This window comes from Lepisma saccharinum, chromosome 1 (genome assembly GCF_977018435.1).
Source record: "Lepisma saccharinum chromosome 1, izLepSacc3.1, whole genome shotgun sequence".
Classification (NCBI taxonomy): Eukaryota; Metazoa; Arthropoda; class Insecta; order Zygentoma; family Lepismatidae; genus Lepisma; species Lepisma saccharinum.
The window spans coordinates 15,188,016-15,212,956 of NC_139229.1; the positions used below are offsets into that span (position 1 = coordinate 15,188,016).

General features: G+C 39.3%; 1 protein-coding gene across 1 annotated transcript in view; it reads right to left on the minus strand.

Moving 5' to 3' along the window:
• The window catches only part of Cc2d2a (Coiled-coil and C2 domain containing 2A), a 257,618-nt gene that overhangs the window by 73,085 nt on the left and 159,592 nt on the right, over positions 1-24,941 (minus strand). The window contains exons 7-10 of the mRNA XM_083129417.1: positions 7,923-8,052; positions 6,941-7,189; positions 3,650-3,788; positions 2,716-2,833 (exon numbers count right to left, since the gene is read on the minus strand). Coding sequence (XP_082985543.1) covers positions 2,716-2,833; positions 3,650-3,788; positions 6,941-7,189; positions 7,923-8,052 — 636 coding nt within the window. The remainder of the gene's footprint in view (positions 1-2,715; positions 2,834-3,649; positions 3,789-6,940; positions 7,190-7,922; positions 8,053-24,941) is intronic.

The following is a 24,941-nucleotide window of genomic DNA, read 5'->3' on the forward strand; positions in this document are numbered from 1 at the left end:
TTCCTTCGCAGTATACACTTTTCCATGTCGTCAATGACAATCTTATTCTGTGAAGCATGTCTCCGTTTACGAGGAGTTGACAATTTCTGGTCAGGGGTTTGTAAATCTTTTTTCTCTCTTTTCAGTTTTTTAAGCAATGACTCCGATATACTGCTCTCTTTAGGGGTTGATCGCGAGGATAATTCCACCCGTCTCTTTTCTCATCTTCATATTTCTCGATGATTCGTAGTAGCAAATTTCGTTCACTGCTTTTCACAACTTTCGACATTTTACGCTTACTCAAAAACACGTCTACGCACATCAACAACACTCCTCGAATTCTTGAAGAGAGTAAAATTAGCAACACTGTATCAGCGGAAGTGGGAAAGTCCTTGCCCGACCAGCGCCAGAGAAAACACCGGGGGTGAAAGAAGGGGGTGGGGGAGGCCGGTTAGTTCGCATATTTTCCGAGGTTTCAGAAAGCTTGGTGGATCTATACTGTTATCAATTGAAACAATTGAAATGTGGACACTTAAGTCAAAAATGGCCTCCTTGTAATGACAAAATCATTTTCTTGCCCTGCTTTCCCCGTTGGCATTCTCCCCATACAAGGGACAAAGTTTTGAGCTGCCTCCGCTACCTTTGCCCCTCTGTTAAACTCAGACAGAACAATATGTCAGAAATGTTTTGTTTTTTTCCCCTGGACACTTATTGTTCTGTAGCCCATAAATAACAGTCTTTCTTCAAATCTGTAAAATTCAATGTGTATTCACAAGCAGAACAATGCCACTCCAATTGATGAACATTAAACGATAAACAAACTCCTAGCAGTGTTGCCATACCAAACATAAATGCTATGAACTCCTGCATTAATTCTTCAAATGTTGGCAAAAGGGGTAATGATGTGTATATTTCACATAAAGGACAAGGATTACAGTTTTCTTCACAAAGCACAAAGTGCCAAACGAGAACATGGTGTGGACTTACTTGCGTAAGTTTTACTTTTAAAACTAATCTAGGAACATGGAAGTACATGCATGGAAAGATAGGTCAAAGAATAATAGTATGGACCAAGAAAATGATAAGATTTTGAAAATGTTAAGTTAAAAGAGGACAGTTTTTATTGTCCATAAGAAATACGAGGACATTATTTTCAATAGCCTATATCTAGTTTAATAACCAACATATAGAACTGTTTTCTACTGCCACAAGAGAAGTAATACTCTAGAATACAACAGAAGCTTTTTTTTTTTTAGTATTTGGGTGCATTTCAACAGAATGAAAATGAATGTGCATCTCATATAAAACTGTATAACACATATCCTCAAGTTGTTACATAATATGATCAAGCAGTGGCGGCCGGCAGCTACTATGATGGGTAGTACCAATGTGATCAAAAAAAAAAAAAAACTCCGCAAGCTCATTCCCTGCCCCTCCTTGTGATTACACCACTGATCAAGATGTTTAACTTTTAATTTATTCTCGTTTGGTAACGTGGAAAACAGTGTGTGTACAGTTAGTAACAACACATTAATCCAATTCATCTTCACTCACTATCCTATCTTTTATACACTACAGGATATTCCCCTAAAAACACAAAAATTACAAGAAGGGAAAAACAAATCCTCTCACCTTGCAAATCAGTCATATTTAGCAATTTATATCTAAAGGTGGCAGCTATGTACCTCATCGTGGCAAGCGAAAAGGGCTCAACTGGTGTCTTATTGCTAGCCCACTTCCCCTCCCATCACCTTGTTCCCCGCCGAGACTTCTTCAACCCACTGCACATGTGTCAACTTGGTTAGGCCAGCTCTTAGGTGCCTCCGCGAGGGTACGAAACAGCTGGCGATGCAGCGTGAAGGTTGGGGCGGTCGTCAGCTTGACCGATTGAGAGATTCGAATGTCCTTGTACGTAAATTATAAATGTTCAGCACACACCTTTGCCACCCGTTCGAGAGACAACTCTCTGCTGGCCATTCCCTCCCACAAGACAACGTTTTATGGAAATACCTTAACGGTCACTGCTACCAGAGCGTGGAACGACCTCCCCAACGACATAAGAAACTCTTCTTCTCTTCTCCAATTCAAATCAAAATTAACAAATCATCTTCTGGAGTCAACTTACCAGAACTGAAACCAGGGAAATAAAATTAAACCTTCATGTAAACTGGTAGGACCAACACCCACCGACTTTTTCTGTAATTTGACTATGTTTGTTGCGTGTGTGTTTGTTTATGTTTCACGTGTATATTTTTTTTTCCTTAGTGTGTATGTATTTTTGTCTTTATTTTTTATGTTTTTTGCATCTTTCTCTTTTATTTTTTCTTGTGTTTTTCTTTTTTTTGGTATCTCAATGTTCTTAGTTTTTTATAGATTTCATTTCTTGGTATCTTAAATATTTAGTTTTTTATATATTTAACATACAGTAAGCTATAAAAATCAATTTATAAAATGTAATGTAGAGATGGTTAAGTGGAAGAAAAGGCTTGTGCCTTAACTTCGCCATCCAAAACAAGGAATAAATAAATAAATAAATAAAATACTTTGGCAAGACATGCGTTTCTTTTGAGGGTAGTGCCATGGCACAGCAGCTCTGCCCTTGGAGCCGCCGCTGTGATCAAGAACATAATCCAAGAGAAATTGCTTAATATACACGCACTGATAGAAACTTCAGATAAATTTGGAAAATGTATCCTTGTAACCTGCAAACAAAGCTGAAATAGATAGATTGCATACCGGTTTGAATTCAGTCTCCAAAAGTGGATTGACATCTTCAAATAAAGGCGGACGGAATGATTTTTCTCTCAATGGGTTTGGAAGCATGATCAATTCACCATCATCTCCAAACCATTTCCTGTAAAAAAAAATGACAACACACAAATAGTACATGTATAATTTAACATCCTACTGTTAATGAACAAGGTACCGTATAAACAAAATAAGCTGCCACAGAAGGAACATAATTTTATGGTGTGGTGCAGTAAACACAATTAAAATAATCAATGGGGAAAGTTCCGCATTTCCATATTAAGCTTGACACCCACTGAGATGCCAGAAGCACGGCAAGAAAACAGAACAGTTTCACTTGCAGCATCTCACTGGGCCATAACCCTCAAGATAACTTGCAGACTTCTAGCCAGAACTTCTGTTCCATTCGTTTCGTAGAAGTGGGTGTTACACAATTTGATTTCAATAGAAGCAAACAACAGAAGTTCTATTGCCAGATATTTCCATGTTTTGCCACATCTCAGTGGGCGTCAAGCTTGTTCACTTAACAAATTAATTTTCAAAGGTCCACTGTCTTTGTTAATGTAGTTCTAATTTATACCATTTGGCAGCACTGCAATTTGTTGAATTTCTTTCTTTTCGGATGTAACAACACTGTTAACAAATTACGCATTGTCTTACGTGCACACTTAAAATTAATAATTAGACTTGCGAAAAAATGTTAATTTCAGCTTTCATTTATTTTCGTTTACTGAGGTAGAGATGATCAAGACTGCAATACACATAACCTTCCAAAGAAGAGTGTGTCTATGTACTTGTAATAACAGTGATTTATTAAAAGAAAACTACGCAATGCAAGCAACACATACATGCAAGAAGGCAGGCAGAGAACAATGATTATATCATATCCTACGATACAATAACTATGAGGGAGGAAACTAACTTATCTCCTGAAGCCAGAAGACGCTGCTCTAGTCTATTCTTGTTTCTCTGAGACACTGGGATCTTTGAACCAACGTAAAGGCCTTCTTCCTCTGGGTACCTCGGGTCACACTCTGGATCAAGTTTCTCTTCCAAGGGAACTGAAGAATGACAGAAAACAAATCAACTATGATATTAAATGTATTATCATTGGTAATGTTGATATTATGATATTCTTGATACATAAACTTTAAGCTAATACAATTGCATGTTCACTTATTAGTTTCTGCAATATATATTTGTGATTTACACAACAGTCTCTTGCAAAACTTGACCCATTTTTTCATGTTATTGCCCACTAGGATCATTCACAATATACTTTCACACTTAAATGAACGAATTGAAGGAGGTACGAGATTAGCTCGGAATCCACACGGCAACATTTTAGCTGCAGGTGTGTAGAGCAGACTTCATTGTTTCAGAATTCACAGCTTTAACAGTCATCAGGAAAATAAGTCTGCTTTTGTCACCGACACTCTTATCTTTGTTTCATATGTTTTGAAATAAAATACTCGTTTGAAAAAAAAAAAAGAGAGAGAGAGAGAGAGAGAGAGACAGAGACAGAGAGACAGAGAGAGAGACAGAGAGAGAGACAGAGAGACAGAGAGAGAGAGAGAGAGAGAGAGAGAGAGAGAGAGAGAGAGAGAGAGATAAATAGATAGATAGATAGATCTATAAGACTAAATTTGAAATTTGTAGCCGAATCTCTGCTTGAAAGTTTTAAGTGCACAACCAGACATCAAGAAAGTGTGTCAGGTTATGCAGGCACATCCTTCTCACTAGGAACTCTGAGGATTTACAATAAAAACTCCAAAATTGTACTTGACACATTGTAACAAACTTATTTTTGTTCTTTACTTTTTTCAATAACTGTGGAAAAATATGTAAAAATTAAAGTTGTATATACTTCTTAGCAGTCACGTGTTTCACATTTTTATCATAAAGATTGTAAACGTAGGACCACCCAATAAAATAATAAACATAGGATTCTAATGTTTATTTTTTTTACCACCTTTTTCACATACAGCATGAATGTCATTTTTCTGTATTGCAGATACATGCCTCCATCATATCAAAAACTCCCCACCAATCAGGCAGACAACATTTTCTAGTAAACCCACTATTAGGAGAAAACCTATGGTGGGGGTACATTAGACTTTTAGTCACGACTAAAGGGTACGATGAGAAAAAAAGGTTGAGAACTACTGGGGTAGATGCTAGGTTAATTTCACACTTCCATTGTGCTGATTTATTCTTATGTTCAGTTATGTAAGGGATGATCATCATTTATTCTTAGTTAATTGTCAATTTAATGTTTACATAACATGTCTTTGAGTGATCCTTAATATTACATGTCAAATGAAGTGGCCTTGGGTCTGTCATATCCATCACTTTTTTTTTAATCTCTCTCATTGTGAAGAGCCATGCTTATACACTAAATTTTGTGATTTTTCCTAGATCATGAAAATAATGTTAATGCAGATATAAGACGTTGTCTCCCAGAGTTTGTTTCAAATTGAATTTCAATACCTGCTTTTATCATCTTTTGTTCAGGGTAAGAGGCAAGACTGTGCCAACTCTCATCTCTGCACCATTCCTAATACAGGGTTAGCCTAAAAGAAATAATTTAAACGCTTTATAAATTGAAATTTGTTTTTGTTATATCAGAAAGCATTTAGTATTCAAGTTTACGACCTCCACTTTTCGTTTGTCTTCGGGACGTCAGCATTGCGTGAGCACCCTTGACATAAGTCGAGCAGTATGGCTGCTAGCCAGGTGGAGAAGGCTTTCTGCATGATTGAATTTGCAAAAACAAATTCCGTTACTATCAACCAGCGTTCTTTTTAGAACACGGTATGGTAATCAATCACCCACAAGGCAGTCCATCTACGATTGGAGCAAGACATTTAAGGAAACTGGTTGTCTGTGCAAGGGAAAAAGTCGTGCTTGGGGAGAAATGGACTATCGCATTGATATCTGCCATGTTACAAAAGGGTCACACATAGAACACTTTTAACTTACCAATAAGTTTTTCAGCCCTCCCTACGAAATCCGGGAAATTTTCTAACGGTGGAAGCGGCCCCGGCGCCCACCCAGCGTCGAATAACATGGGTACCTGGGGGAAACCCTGGGGGGTAAAGGCGGTCAGAGGCGTGATGCTGATCACATCACCCCCACTCACGACCGGATCAAGAAAGTGTGGGGCGTTACCCCTATACCCCCTATACGCCTTCATGGCGTGGTGCTATGCACAGGGGAACACTTTACCTTTTTTTACCTACGAAAGTGTCTATTTCTTTTAGCCTAACCATGTATTATGATTCTCCTCAATATCCCAGAAGAAATTTTAAACTAAATTCAATGGCACGATTACTCCTTGAAAAGGCAAGGCCTAGAAAGCAATTTGTTATCAGGTGCTATGTGGCCAAGAAATCAATTCACATCATCACTGCTGTACCTTGTCTGGAACCAACTACCCTTTTCTTCAAACAGTTCTGTAGGTCGCTGAACTGATTGATTGAATTGTTTAAAGTCCACTTTATGCACAGGTACGCTAATCAGTACTGGAACTGCCATTTAAAGTGGGATCTGAGCCATTGTGCAATGTGCCTCGACATGGTATCAACATTGGGAGTTCTTTATTACAAGGTGAGAAAGTTACCACTACGCCATTGGGGATGCCTTAATTGTTGAGTTGTCTTAAGCATTTTTGGTCTACATTGGCGATAAAATCTGGAGACCATTCACACAAGAGGTCCTTCTCCGTGGCCATGTGGTCTAAAGCGCTGTGCTTTGGACTCCAACTGTGGGACAGCATGGGTTCGAGTTGCCTGGGTTCAGTCTCTGCTGTGCAACCCATCATCGTGAGGAAATTGGGGAGCTACAAGTGAGTAGCGTAATCTGGTCTCGGGAAATCTATAACGGCTGGGGGTTTGATGTGCTGACCACACATCACCCCATTACTGGTTGAAGATCTCCACACCTCGAGGTAGGATTGTGGGAGGGGGAATGGCAGTCGGGAGATAGGCCAAGACCTTTTAGGGCTGTCGAACCACGGATTATTATTCACACAACAGGATAGAACATTAACAACTAGGGAGAATCTAGAGTCATCTAGTTTTTCAAATTGCACAATAATTATCAGCATGGTTACAAGTAATAAGATGAAAAGTTCATGGAAATCTTAAAAATCAGTGTAATATTCACTCAAGCCTTATTTTAGTGAAGGAAACAATACAAAATACTAAAGTACCTGCTACCATTGATGGGTAGAAGTACAATTCCTGCTCCCGCTGCATCCTATCCTGGAAGCTTTGATAAGTAGGACCCTCAACAGCCGTAAGCTCCCACTCATCCTTTACACCGAGGTATTCAGCAGTGAGCAGTGGAACCTTTTCTTCCCCTTCCACTGCCTCCTCTTCCTCAACATGTTCCTCTTCTGCAATCTCCTCAACTTCATCACCACTCCCCCCTTCACGTGCCTGTGATTCGGGAGCATCACCTGCAGTTGAAAAGTAAATCATTACCTCAAAATTTATATTTTTGTTGTGGGTTACTTGTTATGTTTTAGAGAATATTTAAAGAACTTGTAGGTCATAAAAACCTAGAGCTAGTCATTACATATGAAACTGAATGCAATTCAATTTCTTTGAAATCATTTTAAACTACTACAACTACAGTTATTTGCATACATTATACAATAATAATAAAGCATCTTTATTACAGTGGGTGTGTTATGACCTCAAGGGCCGCTCTTACAACAGACCCTTGTCTGGGTGATTTTTACAATGCAAAGATGTAATATAATAATACATATTGATTACATGTAAGTTTAATGTATATGGATTTAATATAAAAATATAAACTGAATAAAAAAATAAGGAAAAAAAGGATTACATGTATAAACTAGTGGACACAGTAAACGGCACACTAAGACTTTATAATGAATTGGTAAAATTCTTGGTAGTTTTACCAATAAACCCATGATTTACTGAAAAGAGTACCACAATCTGTTCCACACAGTTATATATATATTATATATATAAAATGTATAAATTATACTGTAAATGTTATAAAAACACAGTAAAATCAAGATGGAAAAATGGGTTTATCCCTTCATAAATTAAGAAATACTTTTTAAAAAATTTAATACTTGGTCACACCTTGATAAATACTTCACTTCTGTCTTCGATGGCTGCTGAAAGAGAAGAAATTGAGAGAAAAGCTGTGCTTACGTTTTGGTTCTTGTTCAATAGAAGAAAGAGTTCCTCTCGGGGTTGGAACAATTACTGGTTCCTCTTCCCAGACTTGTGTAAAGAAATCATATGCCTCTTCCGCACTGGGAGGAGGTGGTTGTCCTTTAGTCTATAATAATAATAATAACAATAATAATAATAATAATAAAGCTTATTTACACACAGGTATGTTAAATCAAAATTTACCGTACAAGAGAGAAAAATGCCCAACTTTGAACATTCCTTCAGTCACGAGTCACTATGAAGTTTGATCTCCCAGTCAAGTAACCTGACAGACAGGCACGTAGCCAGGGGGAGGGCTAAGAGGGCTGAAGCCCCCCCCGAAATCCTACAAATATCTAATTTAAAATAGTGTATAGTGGTAATTAATGTCACTTCCTTGGCAGGATTAAACATTAGATCGAAATAAAGTTTAGTGTATAACAGAGGAACCAGGTTATATTGTTACATTCTACCATTTAATCCACAGAATAAATGGATCCACAGCCCTCAAAATGTAGTTTTCTTTGTGAGAAGAAACTTTATGAGTAAAATTTGGCCCTAACTTTTAAAGCCTTTTTTTAAACGAATGTGTAAAGGTTAATAACAAAATACAATAATTATGAATTTCAGTGTACACTAACTGCACAAAATGTAAGAACAATAATGGACAACAGTGTTGGATATTCACTCATACAGTGGATCGAGTTGCAAAGTCTCTCTATTTATATAATAATATGTATAATAATAACAATTTGGAATTAAAATTGATAACCGTGGTAATAATTATTATTTCTACTAATCAAGTTTCATCAGTGGCCTGCCTCCTCCTGCAAATAGTTTTGTCGACGGCTGTGCTCATAAGGAATGAGCCCCATCCGAAATAAAATCCTGGCTAGGGGTCTGCTTACAGAAGTCTTTTGGACTTCTTCGCATGGAGTTTCATCAAATCCAAGGATTATACCCTCAAGGTCGCAGAGTGACTTAATCGTATCGGGGCATCGGTAGATTTCATTGCAGTCCACACGTTACAGCCTACGTTTCGAGTAGAACCATTAATGATAGAATGTGCGTTTTGAGGTGGGTAAGGGGCGAGGCAATGGACTCCACTAGACGTCACGATATTCATTCAATGGCATCTGAGGGTAGGAAGGTGTGTAAAATCAGATACTAAATGGTGATTTCCAATTAAGGTCTTCCTTCGTATTCATTGAAATGGATAGTGAATTATGGGATATTATCAAGTGGATCATATCATTAACATAACCCGTGGCTCTACAGCCATGGAAGGGCCTTGGCCTATCTAGCTAGAGCTGTGGAGATCTTCAACCAGTAATGGGGTGACGTGTAGTCAGCACGTCGAACCCCCAGCCGTTATAGAGTTACCAGGCCGGGTTCGAGCTGTAACGGACACAATAATGGGAATAACAAGAAAATTGCAAAACTATGAAATGAGCTTCGTCGATAAGCTATATCGAGCCCTATTAATATCTTCCGTTTGGTATGGGTGCGAAATCTGCGGGGCAAAGGGGGGAAACATAATTAACCAAATACAGTGCAGCTACTTCAAAAAAGCACTGCATGTCGCAACAGGCGCCGCAAACAGCGGGGTACTACGGGAACTCGGGCTAGCGAGGGAGAGCACTAGACTAACGTGGAGAAGGGTTAAATATTGGGCAACTCTTATAATAGCAGGGGGAGACACTATCAAAGGGAAAGCTCTCATACATCAAGTACGGGGAGGCGAAATGGGCTCGTGGGCAAAAGAAGTTAAAGGTAAACTACTCGAAATCGGATTGGGATGGTTATGGGAAGAAGAGCACGGAGACCAAGGAACACTTGAACTCGTTAAACACAGACTAGAAAATATAGATCGGCAAGAAATACTGATGGAAACCGCAACTAAAATATCACTAGACTTCCAGACAAGGGACATTCGGGAATGGGGACAAGCAAATTATATGAATAAAATAAGCAAGGAAGCAAGAGAGGGATTAGTATGGCTGAGACTGGGGGTGGAGACACAGTGCGGTCAAAAGAGAGAGAGGTACATATGAATGTATAACATGTAAGGGGAATGACGGGACGGATCTTCTCTTTGCATGTTCGGGAACGAGCGCCCTGCAGGACAAACGGCTGGAGGGTGTGGGAAAAGAAGAAGCACTCAAATTAGTTGTGTAACAGAGTGCAACAAGTGTGGAAAAGTTGGAGAACGTGGGAGTGTTTTTGGTGAAAGTGAAGGAAAAGAGAAGTGAGGCGAGGAAGAAGGAAGAAAGACTGGAAGAAGAACGAGTGGAGTGAATGAGCTGTTAGGGGAGGGGAAAGAATGTGTATAGGGGACAAACTAAGAGACAGCATATAAGATAAACTAAATGCAATATATATATATATATAGGTATTGTAGGAAAAAATCCAGATGTACGTAGTGCGTACAGCTTATGGCTCGGACATGAAAGAATAAATCTAAATCTCTCGTAGCTCCCCAATTTCCTCACGATGGTGGACTGCCACCGGTCCTACAGGCCGAGAACCCAGAGACTGAACACAGGTGGACTCGAACCCATGCTGTCCCGCAGTCGGAGTCCAAAGCACAGCGCCTTAGACCGCACATTACCAGTTTCATTTAGGTTGTTTTTTGTTTTGTTTTTTAGCGCTGAAACGTTTCAATGTCCATGACAATCATCGTGGGAAAAAATCATAACATTCCGATCAGAAAACTTGAAAATCCTAAGATTATTAAAAAAATGTTGAAATCAACATAAAAAAGAGAGTTTACTTTCCATCTTTATGTGACAGTTCCATCAATTTTCAGTACATGAAACATACCTTAAATTTAACACGAACTAATATTCTATGTTGTATTAGAGTGCGAATATGGCTAAATGTCTGAAAATTCTTGCTTCATGTTACATTAATGACACGAATTATACAAGATGCATCAAAATGAGGGAAGGGGGAGGGAGTCCCATCGGTCTTGATCTTGCTGAAGGAAATGGGGCGACGTAAATAATTCGCTACGTTTTTCCTTTCATAATTTCATTTAAAATCCTAGTGCATGCGGACTTTGGAAATATATACATGCAAAATTAGTTATAGCAAGTATTGAATTGCTTTGAGTCTACTTTATGCATAGATATACTAATCGGGACTGGACCTACAGTTTAAAGTTAGATCCGAACCACTACGTGCCTCCACAAAGTATCGAGCCCGGGACGACACTGCCACTACGCCATCGGCGAGGCCCTAATCAGCAAGTAGTCAGATGGGCTTGCTAATTAGTTAATTTGGTTGTTTTCGTCGCTTTTCTTCCATTTTTGGCTAAGCGCGACAATGAGAAGGAATGGTGATAGGATGGGATTGATGAAAGGACAATCAACCACACATGGACAGGGCCCAACACGAGCTCCACAGAGGATTATGCTTGCTGTGGGTCCAGACGCCAGAGCCTTGCTAGTCTGCAAAATACAGTCCAGGGTGTAACAGCGGAAGAGAGGTTGAAATTTGGGTGTCTTTCCCTTGTCTCCCATTAGTCAGATGTGGGAACTGGGAAGATAATATATTATGTTAAAGTTAGTAAAAATAATTGAGAGGTGAGTGTAGGCCTACTGATACGTTAACAAGATTGAAAATGTCCACTAACTGGGAAACAAAAGACAGCCGTTTCGAAAAATAAATATGGGAAACTTGCCACATCAAAAGTTAACGCTCCCAAGGGCTTTGCAGCATTGTAGCAGGTTTTATTCTCTTCCTGAACATTTTTACGACGTTTCTGTGAGCCACATAGCGAATACAAGTTGATTTCTTTGATATCAAGAACTTACGGCCATACTATTTCGTGCAATTCTGGGTGGCGGCAGATGGCACCATCGTCGCGAGCACGTGGCGGAGCACGTGTCACATAAAGCCCGGTCGCGTGAGGCGCTCAGCTGCAAGGGTTAAATGGAACAGCACGTGCTACGCACAGACCAGCGACTTCCGTCCGTTTTTCGCTTCTTTTTCTCCTGCACACGGAAAATAACGAAAAAACCACGTGGATTAAGTCTACAAATACTGATTGTGGAAGGGTCAGGCCATGTGCACCAGTGATCGAATGCAACGACAGATGTTCTTCATCCATATATAATTCTTTAGGTTGGTTTTACCCTTTCCGTGAAAGGAAATTTGTGCCTAAATTGTGAAACGAGGTGGTCTCGTAACACACTATTGAGAAGGAATAATGCATTGTCATTATATTGAGAGGAGTAAGTGTAGCAGTGATGTCAAAGTTCACCTTGCTGTAGAATAAAACACTTTTATTCCCCAAACAAAAGAAGTTTTGAAACAATATACTCGAGTTCACTTGAGATTTACCCCCACCTTCAGATAAAAATTTGTGGCTTCGCCTCCGCTCACAAAGAACACTCATGCCCAGGCTAGAACCTGGAACCACAAATTTTTATCTGAAGAGGGGGGTCAAATGCCAGGACAAACATGCCAATAATAATAATGGTAATATTGGTGGTAGTGATAGTAATAATAGTAGCATTAAAAGACGTTATTATCGTCGTAAATCATGCAAAAGGGGGTAGAATTCGGTGCTAAAGCATTTGTGTTTGAACAAATGATTTGAAATATTTTTCCAACACGTTCAATTTCATATTAGCTAATAATGGAAAACAAGCACACGAAGTGTATTTTTGAAAGACAGAATATGCATGACGAGCATTATTCTTTTTCCTGGTCGAGCATGCATTTTTCGCTAACAGTTCTACGTATTATTATTTTTGTACATGACACGTATAACTTGTTAACGGTAAATTGTGTACGTATTCGAAGTTTCTTTAATATATATATGTTATTTAAATACATTACATGATCAATTCATCCGCCAAATTGTCTCTCAAATGTGCGGACTCCTTTTCTCAAAAGAATTGTTCATGCAATTAAGCAGCAACAATCTGACGTATATATCTGGCCTTACTTCTCTCTCGGGTAATTTAGAATACATTACAGAAATGAATCATATTGGGATCGAAGCGAGCAGGAAAATATTTAGATCAAAATATTTGCAAACTGAAAACAATATTGATTTAATAGGGCGCAAATAATTTCACGGGGCGCCAATCCCGCTGCCCCCTAGCTATGCCTCTGAACTTGGACTATAAGAATAAGAGCCACATTGATTGCGAGCGAAGCGAGCAAAAAAAAATTATAAAATGTACCTTTATTTGTATGAAATTTGAAATCGATGGGGCAATTGCCCCTCTGTGTCCCCCTGCAAGAGCCCTCAGCCATCTGAAAGAAAAATGCAAGAAACACTTGAAAACTAATTCCATCTTGAGTATCCATTTGTCCTGCTATTCTTAGATTCTGCTAGTCATGTTTCTTTACTTCAATGTTTGCCCCCCCCCCCCCCAGATTGGACTTCCAACTTCCATCCAAGATTGGGGGGGATAATGCAAATGCCCCCTGCTGTTGCAGCACTGTTTGTGAGTGTCTCTTCATCAATTTCACGTCATCACTATTGTGACCATTAGCTAGATGTGGCAGAAAAGCAACACTAAGTAACAAAAATCAAATATCCACTCCCTCTCTCTATCACATTAATCTCTTTACCAAAAGGTAGACTGTCCTCCTCCGTAGTCGAGCGGGTTAAGGCGTTCACTCGTCTTGAGATCGTTCGCTGCGGGACGGCGTAGGTTCGAATCCGGCTCTGGTCGGAATTTATTCAGCCTACGTATAGGGCCGGTGGCAACCCACCATCGTGAGGAAATTGGGGAGCTCCGAGTGAGTGAGCGTAATCCGGTCGAGACGACCTACTATAACGGCTGGGGATACGTCGGACTGACCCTCCGATTATTCCACTACTGGTTGAAGATCTCCACGTATAGAGGTGACGAAGGAAAGCGTGGGAGGGAGACCGGCAGTCGGTAGGTAAGCCAAGGCCCTTCATGGGCTGTAGCGCAAAGGATTATTATTATTATTATAAGGTAGACTTGGGAAATAAAAAAATATGCAGTTCAAACTTCGCAACACATCCAAGAAAAGCATCCAAATACATTAGACACCTTCAATACAAGACTACTCAAAATGTCACAACTGTTCTAGATACTGACAATTTGCGAAATCATTTCCCAAAGTCTGAATCTGGAAGGGATTTCCCCCCCCCCCCCAATCCTGATACGACATTATAGGGTATCCAACACACCTTCATAAATCACAAAATCAATAAATGTATTTGTTATGTTGCTAGAGTAATACAGGATATAATTGTAAAGATTAGTGAGAATTCCAGGTAGGAATGTGTTCTGTATTTTTTACAGGGGGAAGCAAAGCAGGTTCTCAGGGGGGCAGTTGCCCCCCTGCCCCCTATAGCTACGGGCCTGGTCCGTACTCACCTGATTTATCACCTAATGACTTGTTTTTGTTTTGAGCCAACCCCTGGCACTGCCGTAAGCCCCTTTGACATTAGGCAACACTATTTTGTGTAATTAGTTTGTAGTGATGAGTGAAAATGTAGACAGTAGATATTATTTTGCTCACAACTTTGGTGAAGGATAAATTCACAGAACATGAACAACAGCTAATACATTTGTTGGGAGAAGTCTAAGTAGCAGTAAGTATTTAGAAGATTCTCTTCTCTAGAAAGTTATTTCACAGGGAAGTTTCTTTACCTGTACCTTCGTTGTCCCTGTTGCAATCTGTGACTTTAAAGACATCATGCAAATTTCCTCCGCATCTACGTCAAAGTTCAACAGCTCCCAAGTTTTCGGAACGAAGGGGAGTTTCATTTCTTTGGCCGGGGGTGTACTGTAGGCACTATGATTGAATATTGCGCATTTCTTTCTTGTGTGATATACATATCTGTTTCATCAAAAGTAGTATAGTGTGTGCAGTAAGGGATTATTTCAGTAGTAGTCAACACTTCAAAAATCGATGTTTTAAAAGATATAGAAAAAATGTAGTATTTGTATGATATTTCTAATTTTTTTATAATTTATTAACACCTTCACCCCCCACACATATAATTTCTTTGTAACCTTGAATTTTATATAATTTTTATTTTAATCTGTACTTTTTGGAATTAGGTAGTAGACCATCAAGCAACAGTTGAAACTCAACCAGCAATCACGTCAATTCAATTCAATTTACCTTAATTCAATACTCAAACTTTTGAAAATTGGTAATAAAAGGTAAAGTTCTCCCCTGTGCATAGCACCGCGCCATGAAGGCGTGTAGGGGGTGTGGAGGCAACGTCGCACACTTTCTTGATCCGGTCGTGAGTGGGGGTGAATACTCTGAAAAACAATAAGCCATTTCCAAAATTCCACATCTTTTTCATATTGATTGCAGAAACTTTTCTAGCAGCCCTCGTACATACATGGACGACTCTTACCACATCGCTGCAATTTTAAAATTCGGCTAGCAACATTGCAAAAATTTATAATGGCATGTTTATGATTCTGATTAATGATACACGTGATACAAAAACAAACACATACTGTACTCGTTCTTTGAAAGAAAGAAAAAAAAAGGTAATGGAAATTTCCATAAGCGAACTCGAAATATTGAAATATTAAAAAATATATACATATATAGCTGAATTTGAAAATTTCCAGGTGACTGGGTGCCCTGTATTTTTCTACACCTACCATCCTCAAAAATTGTTTGCAAACGCCAAATTTGTGGTAATTTTTGGCACTAAATGTTACATTCGTGCCCCCTAAAAATGACATTACACTCCAGGATGGAAAGTTTTGGATAAACCCTTGGAGCCGAGTGGATTTTGTAAAGTGAGATGGGACGGGGGCTTAGGAACTTACATCGAAATCGGACAACTGGCGCCAAGGGATGTTGTTTACGAAATCCTGAATCGCCGTGGGAATAATGCTAAAGCTGTAGGTCCAATTACGCAGTAAAAAATAAAAACAGCCCTGCGGAAGAAGGAAGCCATAGTAGTTCCTTGTTGGGGAGGGGGAGGGGGGTTGATTTTCAATAGAGTCCCGTACTGCGGCGTGTTTTGGTCCAGGTGTCGCGGCATTGGGGGTCTCCGACCTTCTCAAAAGATCTCTCAAGACTTTCGGAAGGGACAGATTATGAACAGCATTCCGTTACTAAGAAACATCTGGCACTGCTTTCCCAGTGGGAGGGTCTGCTTTGAGGAAAGCGGTGAACGTTTGACTCTGGGAGGGGCCCGCCCGTCCCCCATGTCCCCCAGCAAGAATGCCGATGCGGCCGTTATGTTTTGTGGAAGGCTACACTCCATAGAGCCAATCGGTTTTAATCAATTACGCATAATAAAAGGCATGAACGGATCGAAACCCTATCGAATATTAGCGGCTATGGTGCTAATGTATTGCGATCTATGCTTGGCGTAGCGCTACCGGGGGCGTGGGTGGGCTAGAATCTTCGACGAGTGGCACAGGCGTAACTTGGCGGGGGAAAGGGGGGCACTTACCACCTTGAAAATTTAAAAGTTATAGTGGAGGCGCCCTTTCAGCCGGCGCGGGGAACGCCTTTATGGCAGTGGCCCTCTGTTGCCGCGTTTACCTACGAAGAGACTCGCGGTAAAACAACCAATTAGGCCTACTGCTTGGGCAAGAAGCGGCAACATTAAAATTCCTCTTCCCAAAGCAGCCAGCAGGGGAACAGGATTTTGTCAAAATAACCGTTGTGCGCTGTGAATGGGACACCGGTTGGTACGACGGCTCCATTATAACTTTTTGGGACCTTGGCAGCAAGTAATAAGAGTAATTTTTATGGTTTCGCAAATGTAATCGCTGTTTTTGTAGTAAGAGGATCAGTACAAAAAATATATTGTAAGCTGAAATGAAACTTAACTGCAAACAATAAATAATAATAATTTATGAAAATAGTCTTGGACGCTATATTATGTGATGGAAACCTTTCAGATTCATTTTTTCCCCTTTTTGGAATAAAATTCGATCAGAATTTCCCTTAAAAAGGACTATTTTCATTTGAGTGACAACGCTGATCTTATTGCGACATTGCTGTTTCGTCAAGTCGCGGATCCACGGAGAGGGCGATAGGGGCGATGGCCCCTCCCAACTGCTAGTTTCTTTCGATATATTATTATGCCTAAGATTTTTGAAGACACTAACGTTCCGTCTAATGGCCAAGTTTAACATGATCAAGAAAATTACTTAAATTTTTATTTAAGCCCACTCTTTATGCTCGTGATAGGGTAATCGGAACTGGACCTACAGTTTAAGTTTGGATTCGAACCACTGTGCAATATGCCTCGACAAAAAGAGATCGAACCGAAGACGTCTTGAGATAATATGTCTTTGTTTATCCACCCATCTAATCGTTCAGTTTACCGCGGCAATGGGAAGAATTATGATAACGGCATCCCCGGCCGGTTCAAATCCGGGAACTTTTCTAACGATGGAAGCGGCCCCGGCGCCCACCCAGCGTCGAATAACATGGGTACCTGGGGGAAACCCTGGGGGGGGGGGGGGTAAAGGCGGTCAGGGGCGTGATGCTGATCACATCACCCCCACTCATGACCGGATCAAGAAAGTGTGGGGCGTTACCCCCGCACCCCCTATACGCCTTCATGGCGTGGTGCTATGCACAGGGGAGCACTTTACCTTTTTTTTTGCATACAATTAATAATATCCATCTATTCCAGCCCTGAATTCTATTTTTGCAATGTCCTAAAACATGAAAGTCAGCTTGGTTTGTTTACAGCAGTGCTCAAATTGAGGGGGGTGCGGGAGGATGGCATCCCCCCCAACTCGCAAAATTTTCATAAGGCATCCCCGCAGTTGTCTCATTACCATGCTAAACCATAAGAGCCCCAAGGCTCGAGCAATCATGCTCCAGCTAACATTTTCCACTTCAAGTGCTGGTTTTGTTTACATAAAACAGTGCAAGCGTAGCTTAGAATTGATTCTCGGTGAGGTGAAGTACACGAGTATGTCTGAATCACACGAATTTCTTGCTGGATTTTACAGTTGGACTTGGGACTAGTTGTGTGGTACTGGCTCATCTGCTAGGTTTCGCCTCGCACCAAACGTGTTGCTGTATTTGTCGGTATGCTTTTGTTCCCACAGGGCATAGCGCAGAGCAGAAAAGCTGATGGACGAGCGATTTGAAAATAATTCTTGGAGAACATCTACTGCTGTTATTAAAAATTGAAAAGAAAATAAAAGTATGGGCTAGAAATTGGCTCGACAGAAAGTATGATAATTGAGGTGTACTCAAGAAGCTTATTAATGAATTCGGGTATGTATATTCATACAAGAGACTCGAAGGATTCATTCGTGAAAATAATGATTTTCTTCAACTAAATATGTCAAACATTTACTACGCTGGTAATAATAAGGATATCCATTACCGGCTAATTACATCTGTCGTGTACAAATCTCATCGCTTTGGATAAATTCCTAGATATTTATGAACACAAATGCACATCATTTTTCCTTTCATCGAGCAGCGAACAAAAACAACCAATTCGGAAACCACACAAAAAAAAATCCCTTGCCAAACTTTCGCTCTGATTGGCTGTTTCACAGAATTAAGCAGAGAAAACCAGTTGCAATTATATTAGAACACGGTCTAATCGTCAAAAAACCAGTCTAGCAGCCATCATTTCCAGCCAGGTAGCCAGTCTCGCGCCAACAAGGGCATCCCTACTGGAAATCCACTTCCGTTTGATTCGGCTTTAAATTCGACCCTCCCAACTGTAACTTCTGAATCCGCCACTGGTCTCGACCCATGCTGGTCCCGTGAACCATACCTGTCGCACATAAAGAAACACATTTCAAAGAATATCCCGTTCTCTTCTTTCCTACATTCACACCTTTATATCCAAGAATTTCACAGGATCGCATTGTGCCAGCACAAAGCAATGAAAAGGCTGAAGGCGATTTCTCCAGATAATACACCACGTGTTGACTGCGAGCATGTCCGGTACAGTATTAATCTTCGTGGAAAAGTAAGGAGAACAGTCATTTGTCGCATACCCCCTGCGGAGAAGTGCGAAAACTGGGGACAAAGGCTAACTTAACGTTAAGCTGACCCCCAACCGGGGACATCCAACTGACCAGTGTCCAGCGGGAGTTGGCAATGCTCGGGAGAAGTATCACATTACCCCAGCGCTTCTTTCACAGCTGTGGGTATGAATGTTCGCAGGAGCTTCTTCAAACGACCACCGTCACGAGGACAGCCTTTCCTTCTGTTCCCACCATCAATCTTTCTCAGTATTTTGTGTCATTCCTTGGTTTGACAGGAGGTGGTGTAGTGAATGCTTTCAGTCAGGATAAAACGCTTGTTAATGGCAATCAAAATTAGGGAACGGTTTTTCTTTTCACCTGGTATAGATGGTCCTTATGGACAAACCGGCACGGAAGTATTTAGAGGGGAGTCCAGGGATTCCGGCCCGCCCCTCCCCTCGAAATACCTAAAGGCAAGTTGAAAATTAAAAAAAACAAAAAAGGTCGGAAATAAAGGCGGCCGGAGCGTGATGCTGATCACACACAACCTCCGAAATGGCGGAGGGTACCCTTGACCGGAAATGTCTTGCATGGTTTATGAAGATTTTGTTGTTTATGAACGTTTTCAGTTGATTTTAGCTCTCGGAAATGTGTTATTGTGAAGTAAAGTACGTCTGTTACATTAGCGTGTTACTTTACTGTGAAGCAGAACAGCCCGAAGGCTTCGCGCAAGTGAATATAGCACCCAAAACGACTTTCCACAACAGCAGCTATAATTTTACGTAGTTAGGTTAGGAGCGTTAGGATTAGTACTGATAGTTATTTTCGACGTGTTCTTTCGCTATTTTAGTGTGCATACAAACAGCTTTTACCAACAAAAAGCTGAGAAAGTACTCCGAAATTGCAGGTTTTAACTTACGTAGGCCATTCTTTGGGATCAAATATATCTGTTATTTGTGCTTTCCTAAAGCTGGAACCACTTTTGCATTACGTAAAACATTGAAATCTGTCGATTAAAAAAAATAGACGTAGTTCTCGAGGGGGTACAGTGGGTAAACGGCCCCATGGAGGAGATCGAGAATATGTGGGGGCCCTACCACCACATACCCTAAATGTGCCTTCATGGCACGGTGATATATGTGCACGGGGAACTTTACCTTTATCTTACTTATTGACTGTTTTATAATATGAAGTTGATTCATATCCACAAAATTTACATAAAGGTAAGAATTAGATTGTAATTATACAGCTTTGCGTTGACAGGGTATGAAAAAATTTAATTGTGTGTACCTCTACCAAAATAACAAATCCAAAATCATTTTCTTCTTGACCTTATTCGTTTTTATTAACCTTTATTTATTCGACCCCTACTTAGAATTGGAAATTAGCAATTAGAAAATAAATATTTATTTAATGAAAAGCCCCTACCAACAGACCAGTTAAGATGAATAATGAACCTGTATTTAACAAGAGAATTAGACTTGCTTTATCTATTAATGCATCCCGGACTGCATTTAGCAGTTTAGCGAGGCCCTGGCGTCCAGACCAGATTCACAGCCAGTATAACCCTGTGTGTTTGTGATTCTCCTTTCATCAATTTCAGCTTGTGAAATTATTCTCTTACAGCGCAGTGGTTAACGTTGTCTCCTGGTTCGACACACATCGGCAAGTGGCTCCGATACCAGTTGATGCAGTAGCTTAGCCTATGTGATCACAACGTGGCCTTAAAACTATATAAACTGTATAACTCATATATATACAGGATGTCGCAAAACTCTTTCAACAACGCTTGGGTACTGGTAGATATCATAAAAACAAGTATCTTTTCCCTATAAAGTTTACCTCGAAAGCGTTTAGTTTCTGCGCTATAAGCGCTTAAAATCTATCCTGTACGTATGCAACCCAACACAGCAAACCCTTGCTCTGACATAACTACCAGGGGCGCGTGGCAGGGTTGCCACTAGCGTTCCTCGTTAAGAGAGACGACTTGAAAACAACAACCTGGGAGTCTTCTTGCCTGAGCAAAATCCAAAACATTAACGATACTTGCGATGTTGTAAGAAGCATTGACAGTATTTATAAACTGACCAAGACAAATAATGGGCAGACTGAAATTCAAGATTACGTACTCATTCTAAAATATCTCCATAATTGATCGATTGATTTGGTTTATTTTAATTTGCTTTTCTGTCACCTTTGGCTAATCGCGAAGATGAGGATGATAGCTATGATGAAATAACAAATGACACCATTGTTTAGGCCAGGATTTAAACCCGAGACACCTGGCGCCTTAGCGATCTTTGCTAACAACATCACCACAGAGTGTTTCGTGTATCATGCAATATCAACAATTGCAAGGGACACGTAAGATACGGGAAATCCACGAACGAACAAATGTAATTAATGCGCAAATGTGCAATACGAGTGCCCTTTACAGTTCAGCGCTTGACATAAGTATGCATTTCTTGGCTTTGGTTCTTAATAAGCACTCGTTTTAATGTATGAATTTTGTTCATGTCTAAACGACGTTTTTCATTAAATTGAAAGTCGGCGTCTGTGGTGGAGTGGTTAGAACATCGCGCTACGATGCCAGGAGTCTTGGATTCGAATCCCGGCTTGGGTATGAATGTTTGTGAGTGTCCATTCATCAATTTCATCATATCATCACTCATCCCCATCGCAAATTAGCCAAAAGTGGCACAAAAAGTGAAGTAAAATAAAGCAAATCAATCAATCAATGAATCATTAAATTAAAAGAGCCTTGCAATTATTTCCTTATGATTGATTGATTGGGTGTTTTAAGTCCATTTTATGCACAGTAAGGCTAATTGGGACTGGAGCTACAGTTTAAAGTGGGATCCGAACCACTATGTGCCTCCACAGGGTATCGAACCGGGGACTCCTTGATTACAAGTCGACGACGCTACCACTGCGCCATCGGGGATGCCTAATGAGACGAACACTATTAGCAATAACGGTAGCACAGATGGGAATAATTTTCAAATAAATTGTAATAACATTACAGTCTGGGTCATTCCACGTCAATTCATCCAGGCCATGTCACCCACCATCCCCGATTTTGATGAAATTCGGTATGCTTATAGAACTTTTGATGCTGATTACAAAAATGACAACTTTTTTTAAATTGGTCAAAGAGTTCAGAAGTTACGCGCTTTTTAAGATCTCCGTGTACGCCACATGAGGCTCCACTTTGAATGTCACGCATTAGGTTATAAACGATTGTATCTTCCCTCGGGTTTGCCGTAGAAACTTCAAGTTTGTTTTATTTTGTTCAGAATAGTATAAGCTTTCATTTAAATAACGTTTCAGATGAATGCATCAATAAACATGTATTTTTATATATAGTTTTATGTATTTTTTTAGAAAAATAAATGACTAACTTCAAGAGCGAATTTCATGAAATGCCCCCCTTCAATTTCCCCCCAATTTTATATGTAGGTAGCTCAGAATGTGTACTAATGCCTGATGAAAAAATTGGGATGGGCGGTTCAGAGACAGGGTGATTAAAAAGTCATTTGCATAAAAAACATTAAAAGTAAATCTTCTTAAAAATTAGCACAAAACCTGAAGTACAATATGTTTCAAGCTACAATATTCAAAATTTATGTTCACTATGTGTGAATGTAAGCATAGGCGTAACCTGGCAGGGGCAAAGGGAAACACTTGCCACTACCGAATTTATATATTAATTAAAATTTGCAAGTAATAATTACAGTGGAACTCATATTGAAGTTCCTCGATTTTACATTTTCCTTCATTTTGCATTCATTCTTGGTGGTCCCAACATAGTAAATTGTTTAGAAATTTTCTAAGATTTTACATTTTCCCGCGTCTTAATTTTTTTCAGCTTGGTCTCCTGGATAACGTAAAATCGAGGTTCCACTGTATCTAAGTTAGTTTCAACAGTCTTCATTTTTTAATAATATATATATATATTATATAATTATATTATATATATATTATAAACATTCTCAAGTTTAGCAAATTTATCTTCGAGAACATTCTTTTTGTGCATTTTATCTCAATATTGGATATAATAATATTTTTGGCTACTTTTCATGGGGATACGTAATATGACGTAAGAATTAATACTACACATTTGTGCTGATTGAAGTTTTTTTCAAATTGAGCTTTTTCGCCACATACCACAGAAAATATCCTTGTGACGGGATGGTTGGAACAGAAAAAAATACTTGTATAGACTTCTATAGTATAAAGCAACAAGTACGGCAATTATGTACCAATTCCGTAGAAACAGTATTCAAGGCATAAATTTCTTAGTAATCATCTAGGGTGAAATGACAACCTTCAGTACAATGTGTCAGCGATTGCAAAGTACTACAACAGTACCAGGAAGTATGCACTATTTTGAACTTACAGGTTCCGTAAGTTACTTTTTACAAGTAACTGGGTTTCTTTTACAGTTACTGTAACAGTAACGTACTGTTAATGATCATTGATTTATGTAAAAGTTACACAAAATCAATGATCATGAAGACTTCCGCGTTTTACTTATGTTTCTAGTACATAATATGCATTCATACATTTACATTATTACTGCTAATAAATGATGGAAAACACAGTCAGCTTTGCTTGAACGATTATAATTAAAAAATCATTTGTATGCTGACCATGGTGTTTTGAATATGGTGTCATTGATTCCACTTGCACCTATTTCTTTCTCCCCCATTCCAAGTTCAACAAGATCCAAAGATCCACTCCCTCGGCAATGACTTTTTCCTAGCTGGACAACAACATTCCAAACGAACACAGCAGTCTACCAAAAACAATGGAGTTTGTTTTCACATGCAATTAGAAATGAATTACAGTAAAGCGTGGATGTTCTAAATTTAGCATGCAACAAAGTATATCTTCCTTGCCAGCAATTCCAAGAAAATCCTTTCACGTAGCATCAGTAGAAGGTACATATTTTATTTTTATAGTCTGGAAGAGAATTGTCCAATTTAGCTATTTCCCTACTGCAAAAAGTAACTCTGTTACCGTTGTTAACGTTACTTTTAAAAGTAGCTAGTTACAGTTAGAATGCCTAAATAAAAAGTAACTGTACTTGTAACTTTGTAACTATTTACTTCGAAACACTAGTTGTTTAACAGTCGGAGCAAAATAGTATGTGCTGATGTAATATGTTTTGTATAAATGTATGGTTTGACTTTTGTGAAGAAGTGGCTTTCCGAATTCCAACTGTAAACAGTTATGTAGTAGCATGTGTGTGCGTGACTCAAACTTGTTTGTAGGATTGCTTCAAAAGTCCACGTGAAAATGGAGATGCAGCTATTAAATTCTCGCATCCACTTGATCCATCAACTTCCTACTACTGGCCACAAAATATTCTGTGTCCAGTGGACATTAACAATACAATTGTATGGACATATGTACTTATTGATAAGTCAAATACTTTAGTGTGTTTGGAATGGTCAAAATATCAATGTAAAATGTGAACGGCACAATTTATAGTACATAAAATTTTGGCAATGCATAGAGTACAATTTTTAGGTACTATCTTAATGGGTGTCACTTGGAAACTATCTCCGGGTTGAGATAATCACAAAGTTTTCCATCGCATAAAAATAGTGTCCAGGATTATTTGATAAATACATTTGAAAAACCACAATTATTACTCTTTATTCGTTTGTTCCTCAAGTGCCAGAAGGATCACAAAATATATTTAACTTGTAAATTTTAATTAATATATAAATTCGGTAGTAGCAAGTGTTTCCCTTTGCCCCCGCCAGGTTACGCCTATGCTTACATTCATACATAGAGAACAAAAATTTTGATTATTGTAGCTTGAAACATATTGTACTTCAGGTTTTGTGCTAATTTTTAAGAAGATTTACTTTTAATGTCATTTTATGCAAATGACTTTTTAATCACCCTGTCTCTGAACCGCCCATCCCAATTTTTTCATCAGGCATTAGTACACATTCTGAGCTACCTACATATAAAATTGGGGGGAAATTGAAGGGGGGCATTTCATGAAACTCGCTCTTGAAGTTAGTCATTTATTTTTCTAAAAAAATACATAAAAATACATGTT